Below are 9809 nucleotides of genomic sequence, written 5' to 3'. Positions count from 1 at the left end.
AAAAAAAAAAAAAAAAAAAATGTGCTGAGCACAGGGCCTGTCTCCAGTGGCGCAAGAGCGATCACTGTCAGGCCGCACTGTGGTCACAGCCTCCCCAAATACATTATCAACATGAACATGGAGAGAGAGGAGAGCCAGGGCAGAAAGCATAATAGGAGTGCATCTGTGTTGTGAGAACTCTGTCCAGGAAACTCCAGCCAGAACTTGAACAGAGTGAGCTCTGGGCCAAACCAGCGTCTAAGCGTCTAATGAGAAAAGCCACCAAGCAGCCGCCCGACAGCACAAAGCTCAGGGAAAGCACGGAGGAGGCAGGACTCGCTGTGTTTACGTTTTTTCTGCCCAATGAGCTATAAATTTGTAACTTATTAAACAGCACATGGTGACTCTCTCACTGGTCACTCTGAAGAGGGGAAGCTGGGGAAGCATCCTCCAATGTATCTTTTTTTTTTTTTAACTTTCAAGCCAAAAAATACACAGTTATCGGGCTAGTGAGATGGCTCAGAGGGTAAGAACGCTGACGGCTCTTCCGAAGGTCCTGAGTTCAAATCCCAGCAACCACTTGGTGGCTCACAACCACCCATAATGAGATCTGACGCCCTCTTCTGGTGTGTTGGTATACTTACTTATAATAATAAATAATATATTTGGGTCAAAGCAAGCAGGGTTGACTGGAGCAAGTGGGGCCGACCGGAGCAAGCAAAGATCCTAAAAGTCAATTCCCAAAAGCCAGACGAAGGCTCACAACTATCTGTACAGCTACAGTGTGTACTCATATGCATAAAGTAAATAAATTAAAAAAAAAAAACCACAGTTATCATACAGACTAGGTATGTACTGCACAGCCTTGCCACAGGGGGATCACCTTAAACTATCCCCCATGTTAAGCGACCAGGAGGTTCGTGGCTGAGATCTCTCTTGGGACACAAATAAAAACAAGAGGGCTGGCCATGGTAGCCATCCTAACATAGCAAAACAGCTGACGGGCAGCGTGCTGAGCAGTCATCCAGACAGCTGACCGCCTGGGCTGAGAAGCAAATTCCTCTCCCCTCCTGTATATCCATCCCTACCTCCCCCACCCCGAAGCTCTGGTCAGCCAGGCGGAACGGCCCCCTGAAAGCTCAGACTAAGGAAGTGGAGTAGTGTGGTGGATCAGGCAACTGGAGAGTCTAGAGAAGGCAGCAGAAGTCACAGGTGGCAGCCACCACCCACGGCCACCCCTCCTGCCAGCGCATGCTCACCCCCTTCCCTGGGAAGGAATGTTCACAGGAGCTGCACTGGGACCGGGCTTCCAGGCACAGACTTATTTGTTTCTTGGCTGTGCAGCTTTGGGTCAGAGAATCAGCCTCTCTTGGTCTCTTCCGGCTCAGTTTGTTAAAAAGTGGTAGTGGTGGTGGCCATGGCATCCGGGTGATCTTCCAGAAAGGACAGGACAAATCCAGGCGTGGGGAAGTACGGCACAAACAACCCATTTCTATCCCAACAAGCCCCATCTGCCAGAACATGCTCTTTCCTTTCAAAGACAACTCAGTGTGCTGGCCCTAAATGGAAGACAGTCACCAGTTGGGAATTCCGGACTCTGCAGGCACTACAAAGATTTTCTCAGTCCTTCAAACAGCACAGGGACTGTCCAGAAGCAAGAGGGCCCCCAACCAGCCTGTGAGGTGCTGTGCCTGGGCTTCAGCTCCCTCCTTCCCACAAGGGGTAGCACTGACATTTCAGATACCTACTCAAATGCACATTGCCCAGGCCTCCTTTTGAAAGCTTAGGTCTTTTTTTTTCTTTTTTGGTTTTTTGAGACAGGGTTTCTCTGTATAGCCTTGGCTGTCCTAGAACTCACTCACTAGACCAGGCTGGCCTTGAACTCAAAGATCCACCTGCCTCTGCCTCCCAAGTGCTGGGATTAAAGGCGGTGCGCCCCCACTGCCCGGCAGCTTAGGTATTTTTTTATATGGAAGAATAAAAATTAAAAATACCTGCCTGGAAGCTACACCAACCTTAAGTGCATTGGGAACGGACATGCCAAGCCTGACCCAAAGGCATAACTATGCTTGGCAGTGAGCCCACATGTGAAACAAGCAGGACTCAACACCATCCCCAGCTCCAGGATGTTACATGGGCTTCCTGATCCCACAAGGAAACTGCAGCCAGTGACTAAAAATGACGGGTCTTAACTTGGTACCCTGTGCTGCTTCCGAGTTCCTCAGCCTTATGCCGTGAATCTGCTCCTCCCCAGAGCCAGGGACACGGATGGCACCAGTGGTCACACAAGCCATCCACAGTGCAGAGAGTGAAGACAAGGCTCCTACAGAGAAGGAACTTATCCCACACACACCTCCTCAGCTGAGGGGCCCTACGGGGAGGGAAAGACAGGGGGCTCCTTCACTCTGGGATTCACAGGGCATTCCTAGAACCCTTGAATCAACCCCCTTGGGTTTAAAGTCCACTTCTAGGAGAGTCTTTCTTTCCTCTGTCCTAACAGCAGACCAAGTTTGGACTGAAAAGAACAGCCTCCGGGCTCCAATAACACGAGGACAGTAAAACTCTGTTCTGGGCATCCTGTCCTCTTTACCTGTGGGGCTTCCAGCAGCCCTGATGCTGGGGGCTGGGGGACCTTGCCAGCCAGGACACGTTCAGAGATGGCCATAGCCTGCGGCCCATTCCCTCCTCATTCCTCTGGCATTTCACCAGGGTCTGGGAACGGTGGGTGAGAGGCGGGAATCATAAGCCACCCCACCCCCAAAACTTGCCTTTCTAAGTTTAGACTTGAAGGGGAAGAACTGGTCTTGTAATACAAGGTGACTAGACTTGAAGCGGTGTGTGGTGGTGGTGGTGGTAGTGGGGGGGTGTCTATGCAACAACCCGGGACACTTGTCATTAGAATGGGGGTGTGGTCCTCACAAGCTCTTCTGTGGGCTGTGATATGAAGCGGGTGGGCTCTCCCGAAAGGGGCTAGATCCCTGAAGCGGGGGCGGGCGACAGTCTGCAAAGTGGGAGGTGGCCTGGAGGAGACAGAGGGGGCTCATAGAAGGAAACTACCTCTGAGACCGAGTCCGGTAGGCAGCCGCTCTGAGGTGGGGGTGGGGAAGCGAAGTGAGGGTCCCGCAGCTGAGGAGGTCTGCCCGGGGAGCTGGGTGCCTTTTCCTGAGGAAGGTCCCTGAACCCCAGTATGGGATCGGGATCCTCCGGCGCCGCAGGGAAGAGCGGCCCGCACAGTCCCGGGCCGCAGGCACCGCAGCCCAGCCGGGCGCCAGGGTGGGATCGGCGGCCGCCGGGCCCCGGCCGCTCCGCCCTCCGCCTCCCGCACTCACCCAGGTCGTCCATGGCTGGTCCTCAGACGCCGGCCCCCGGCTCGATGTCGCCCTCGCTGCCCGTCTCGGGGCTGCTCCTCGCCGCCCCGCAACTTTTCCGCTTCCAGCCTCGGCCCGGAACGGAACCCGCTGCCGCGCCGCCTCCTCCGCCACTGCCGCCGCCGCCGCCGCCGCGCGCGCCCGCCGCAGGCTGGCCACGCCCCCGCGCGCACGCTGGCCACGCCCCGCCGCCGACCCCGAGCTCGCCCAATCCCGCGGGGAGCGAAAGCTGGGCGGTGTCGTGGCGCTCCCTGGCGGCTGAACGTGCTGGAGGCTTCTCTCGGGCTGTGAACCGCCTCGTTCAGTCTGACCGACCTTCAGGCAGATTTGTCACTCGGTCAGAGAGTCCACCTGTCCATCTGTTTGAGTCCCCGTAGGTCACCTCCCAGGAGGATTAAATCGGCTTTGCCTGGAGCCTCGGGACGATCCCTGGGTTGCCCTCTGTACTGATGACAGTGCTGGTCATCCCAGAGTAGTTATCCCAGATGTAGTTTTTGTGAAAAAGGGTCTCTTTGTATCTAGAACCTGAAACCTTTGACTTGACTGCTAACATCAGCAGTGTCTGCGACCAACTCTGGCCTCAGACCCAGTACTTCGGAGGTTATGAAACTTTATATTTTACCCCTTTCCCCTTTCTCCCTTCCTAGAGACTGCCAATTTCTGCACAGGGCAGAAATACCCCACATTACAGCAAAGCAAAAACTACCAAAACGTCATTCCAGGATTCTGGCAGAATTGCCCAGAGGGCTCTGGTCCCCTACACTCAGAAAGTGAATGATAAAGGCCTGGTGTGATAGCTCAGGCCTGTAATCTCAGCTAGTTGGGAGACAGAGGCAAGATTTGTAATCTCAGCTAGTTGGGAGACAGAGGCAAGATTTCAAATTCAAGGTTAGTCTGGACTGCGGAAAGAATAAGGGCTAAGAATAAGGGCTAATTTATGGGGAGACCTATCTCAAATTTTAAAAAATTTGAAAACTTTTAAAAATAAACACACACAAACTGAGTGTGGTGGTACATGGCTATAATCCCAGAATTGAGTAGGTAGAGGCAAGTGAATTAGGAGTTCTAGGTTGTCCTTATCACCACAGTCAATTCAATTCAAAGCCAGCCAGGGCTGCATAAGACCCTATCTCAAAACATATATACAGTGGCTGGAGAGGTAGCTCAGTGGTCAAGAGCATTGACTGCTCTTCTGAAGGTCCTGAGTTCAAACCCCAGCAACCACATGGTGGATCATAACCATCTGTAATGAGATCTGACGCTCTCTTCTGGTGCTGTCTGAAGACAGCTATAGTGTACTTATTTATAATACTAAATAAATCTTTTTTAAAAAGATACACATACATACATACATCAAGACCAGCCTGACATCATGACATAGGACTTTAATCCCAACCCTTAGGAAGTGGAAGCAGGAGAATAAGAAATTCAAGGCCATCCTTGGCTACATAGTGATTATGAGACTAGCCTGGGCTATATAAGACTCTCTGAAATAATTGATAAATAAAAATTTAAACTCACCAGGTAGTGGTAGCACATGCCTTTAATCCCAGCACTTGGGAGGCAGAGGCAGGCAGATTTCTGAGTTCAAGGCCAGCCTGGTCTACAGAGTGAGTTCCAGGACAGCCAGGGCTACACAGAAACCTGTCTCGAAAAACAAAACAAACAAACAAAAAAAGTAAACTCTTGACCGGGCATGGTGGCACATACATTTAATTCCAGCACCCAGGAGGTAGAGGCAGGTGGATCTCTGAGTTCCAGGACAGCTAGAATTACATAACAGAAAAATCCTGTCTCAAAAAACCAAGACAACTTGAAAAACAAAAACAAACAAACAAAAAAACCAACAACAACATTTTTTTTTGTCTCAGTGACAAAGTACCTGTTTAAAGTGTCTGAAGCCCTGGATTTAATCTGCAGAATCCCCACCCCTAATAACAGAGAGAAAGTGTATGCCATGGTGGTTTGAATGAGATTGGCCCCATAGGCTCATATCTTTGAACACTTGGTTCCCCAGCCTGTGGAACTGTTTGGGAAGGACTGGAAGGTGTGACACTAGGAAGCAAGCTTTGAAGTTTCAAAAGCTCACTCCATTCCCACTCTCCGTCTGCTTCCTTTTCGTAGATGAAGACCCAGACTCTCAGTTACGGCTGCAACACCAGGCCCAATGCTGCTGCCATGCCACCCCCTTGATGAGCGTGGGCACACACGCCTTTGGAAACTGTAAGCTTCCAATAAACTGCTCTGTAAGCTGCCTTGCTCATGGGGTTTTTTCACATCAATTCAAAAGTAGCTAAGACAAGTGTTTTCATTAGGGTTTTCCTTCTGCGAACAGACACGCACTCTTCTGGTGCGTCTGAAGACAACTACAATGAATTACACCGGAGTGAGCGGGGCCAGAAGAGCGAGTGGGACCAGCAGAGGTCCTGAGTTCAATTCCCAGCAGCTACACACATGATGGCTCACGGCCATCTGTACAGCTACAGTGTACTCATACACATAAAATAAATAAAAAAATAAATCTTTAAAAAAAACAAAAACAAAAAAAATCAATCAATCCAATCTGTTATTTACTAAGTGTCTGGGTATACACATACTGTAACTATTATCTAAGTTACCATGAGGAGTTAGGGTGATGGTAGCCTGTGGATTGTATATGAAAACTCACACACACACACAAGATCAGCTCCCCTTTCTTTCTCAGGAATGGAGACACCAGGTCTTTCTGCCTCAGGCCAGGTTCTCCAGGCAGACACTGAGATCAAATTAGGACATGATGCTTGTGAAAGACAAGGAGGACAGAGCAAGGACAAATTCAGGACAGGATGGAGCAAGCAGAAACTCCGAGCCCACAGACACAGGGCAGCCCACCAGAGAGCCCGGACACAGAAGCCAGGGGTCCCTTAGCAGAGTCCAGTCTGGTAACTACCCAACACAGAAATACCCAGAAACATGCGGTCTTGACTCAAAGTCCCTGCATCTTGAACTGACCCTACAGCTGGAGACGTTAAATACCATTGAGCCACAGCCCAGATCCCCAGGGGAGCACTGGGAGCTTAGCAACATCCACTAACACAGAATGTGAGCCATAGTTGGTTGCTGGCGGTGGGGCAGACCTTTAGTCCCAGCCCTTGGGATACAGAGAGAGGCTGGTCTCTGTGAGTTCAAGGCCAGCCTGATCTACAGAGCAAGTTCCAGGACAGCCAGGGCTACACAGAGAAACCCCTTTGAGGGGAGTGGGAGTGTCACTTTGTAACTCTGACTCGACTGGAACTTAGCTATGTAGCCCAGGCTGACCTTACATTCACCTGCCTCTGCCTCCTGAGTACTGAGCTTAAAAGCATGCACCACCAAACACCGCTGCTAGCCTTTGTTTTTGTTTTTGTTTTGTTTTGTTTGTTTTTTGCTTTTTGTTTTTTTTTGTTTTTGGTTGACTTATTGGCTTGGTTTGATTTTTGGTCTTTTGGTTTTTCAAGACAGGGTTTCTCTGTGCAACACTGACTGTCCTGGAACTCACTCTGTAGACCAGGCTGACCTCAAACTTATAGAGATCTGCCTGCCTCTTCTTCCCAAGGGCTGGGACTAAAGGTGAGTACCACCACTGCCTGGCTGCAAAATGCTATCTTTAAAAAATAAAATAAAGGCTGGACAGTGGTGGCGCATGCCTTTAATCCCAGCACTTGGAAGGCAGAGGCAGGTGGATTTCTGAGTTCAAGGCCAGCCTGGTCTACAGAGTGAGTTCCAGGACAGCCAGGGCTACACAGAGAAACCCTGTATCGAAAAAACCAAACATAAATAAATAAATAAATTAATTAATTAATTAAATTAAATTAAGAGGCTGGAGCACTGACTGCTCTTCCCGAGGTCCTGAGTTCAATTCCCAGCAACCACATGGTGGCTCACAACCATCTGTAATAGGATCCCATGCCCTCTTCTGGTGTGTCTGAAGACAGCGACAATGTACTCACATGTACTCATATACATAAAATAAATAAATAAATAATTCTTTTTAAAAAATTGAAACTAAAAAGTGGGTTGGGCAGTAGCGGTGCACACCTTTAATCCCAGCACTTGGGAGGCAGAGGCAGGTGGATTTCCGAGTTCGAGGCCAGCCTGGTCTACAGAGTGAGTTCCAGGACAGCCAGGGCTACACAGAGAAAACCTGTCTCGAAAAAAACAACAACAAAAACCAACCAAAGAAACAAAAACCCTAAAAAGTGGGCCGAGTGGTGCTTACCTATAGTCCAGCTCAGGAGACGGAAGCAGGAGGAGCAACACCAACACACAGGCTACCTGATCTGTCTATGTAGTGACTTCTAGGATAGCCAGGCTACAGACGGAGCCTTCGCCTCCCAGTTTATGGGTTGCACATACTAAACACCCCTTTATCAGCAACGTGCTAACTGACTCTGGGATGACAGAGGGAATTAAGGGACAAGAAACAGTCTGAAAGAGTAAACTCTCGGAGCTTACTGTAGATGCGCAATCCTTACACGTTGTAGCGAAAAGATTTCAACAAAGCAGATTACTGGACCACCAGAGACCCCAGGTTTGAATCTCAGCGCTCATGTGGCTATTGATATATGTCTGCCCTCTTCTGGCCTCTGTGGGAACTGCATGCAGGTGACATACATGCAGGCAAAACATCCATGTATATATAGACTAAAATTAAATCTTAAAAAAAAAAAATACAGATAAACTAAGACACCAAGTTAAAATTACTTGTAACCCAATAGTGATCAGTAGGCTTTTGTGATATTGCCTTATTTTGTTATTGTTTCGTTTTGTTTTGAGTCTCATGTATCCCAGGACGGCCTTAAAACAAAGGTCAAGAGTGACTTTGGCCTTTCTGATCCTCTTGCTAGGATTTCAGGTGTGGCCCACCATGTCCAGTTCAGTGCAGTACTGAGGACTGAACCCAGAGTTTCATAGACGCTGGGCAAACACTAAACTGACTGAGGTAACACCTCCCACCCCCACCCCCATCTCCGGTCTCTAGATCAGCAGTACTCAACCTGTGGATCTCCATCTCTTTGGGGGCGTCAAAGGACCCTCTCACAGGGGTCGCTTAAGACCATCAGAAAACACAGTTATTTATATTATGATTCAGTTATAGACCAACAACAAAAATGATTTTATGGTTGGAGACCAACCACAGCATGAAGAACTGTGTTAAAGGGTCTCAGGGTTAGGAAGATTGAGAACTGCTGCTGCGGATCGTCTTACTCGCATACGAGCATTTTCTTAAGCCGTAGCAGTGCTGAGTGGTACACCTGAGCCAGCATTTACTTAACCAACGCCTTAGTTAAATGGAATTCTCTCCACTCTCTCCCCGTAATTATCGAGGCTGAGGAGACCTCCCCTGTAGCTAAATCTCCGAGCACATCCTTCCTGAAGGTCATAGATTCCTGCAAGCGGAAGTGCTACGTCAGAAGTTAAACCTAAGGGGCTTGGGTGTGGCTCGTACTTGCCTCGCATGCCCAAGACCCTAAATTTAATCCCCAGCCAGATCCTTAAAGAGATTATGTGGCCCCAGGAAGGAAGATGAGTCACCTCCAACACTATCCTCAGTCGCCTCCATATCAGAGCGAGGGCCACCTTGTTTGCCGGGAGACACGACAGTCCCTAAACCCTCTTCTTCCTCACCTCCTGCGGGTACAAAATAGCCTCTATCGCTCTGCCATTTCTACTTCTACTATCTGTTTTTCTCTCTAACTATTCTACCATCCTCCTGCCTGGACAAGTAATTAATTAACCTCCAAATTAAGCTGGATGCTTCCAGCAAGAAGCCAGCACCATAGCTCTTATTTATTTGCTTGTTTGTTTGTTTGTTTGTTTGGGGGGTTGGCTTGTTCGTTTCTTTGAGACAGGGGTTTCTCTGTGAAACTCTGGATGTCCTAGAACTCACTCTGTAGTCCAGGCTGGTCTTGAACTCACAGAGATCCACTTGTCTCTGCCTACTGAGTGCTGGGATTAAAGGCATGACCCACCACACCCATCCCACAATGTAATTTTTTTTTAAAGCCACTCTCCTGGGGTAGAAAGTTGTACCTAGTGAGGTGTAATTTGCACAGTATTAGTGCATAAATCCAGTAAATGCAATAACAACCTTGCAGAAGGATCCTTGTGAATTGGAGGACAGCTTTCAGCTACAGAGGGAGAACCTGCTTCAAAACAAACAGCAACTGTAAGTGTGCCAGGCTCAGTGAGACCTATAGCTTTGTGTAACCACCATCTCAGGCAAGATCTAGAACATTCTGTCTGCCATTGCTGCTCCTTTGCAGTCACTTTCCCCCATTCTCCCGTATCATCATTGCTTTGTTTTCTGTCCTTATGGTTTGAATGTTTTGATTGTTTCTTTTGTTTTTCAGACATGTAGCCAAAGCTAGCCTCAAAACTCACCCTATGGCCAAAAACGACCCTCAATTTTTTTTTTTTTTTTTTTTTTTTTTTTTTTTTTTT

The 9809-nt window shown here is 48.8% G+C and overlaps 1 protein-coding gene across 5 annotated transcripts in view; it reads right to left on the bottom strand.

The window, feature by feature from the left end:
- Window positions 1–9809, bottom strand: part of Pxn (paxillin) — a 66930-nt gene that overhangs the window by 45434 nt on the left and 11687 nt on the right. Inside the window, exon 1 of one of the 5 annotated variants that reach the window (XM_031337569.1) lies at window positions 3309–3511. The exons of 1 other annotated variant lie outside the window; for it this stretch is intronic. In XM_031337569.1, coding sequence (XP_031193429.1) covers window positions 3309–3321 — 13 coding nt within the window. In that variant the 5' untranslated portion in view covers window positions 3322–3511. Of the gene's footprint in view, window positions 1–1238; window positions 1262–3308; window positions 3512–9809 lie in introns of those variants that run through there. 3 more of the 5 variants (XM_031337577.1, XM_031337578.1, XM_031337582.1) reach the window with 3 other exon arrangements.

This window comes from Mastomys coucha, unplaced genomic scaffold, assembly GCF_008632895.1.
Source record: "Mastomys coucha isolate ucsf_1 unplaced genomic scaffold, UCSF_Mcou_1 pScaffold22, whole genome shotgun sequence".
NCBI classification, from domain to species: Eukaryota; Metazoa; Chordata; class Mammalia; order Rodentia; family Muridae; genus Mastomys; species Mastomys coucha.
Note: the sequence above shows the minus strand (reverse complement) of the source record. Positions and strands in the feature narration are given on the sequence as shown.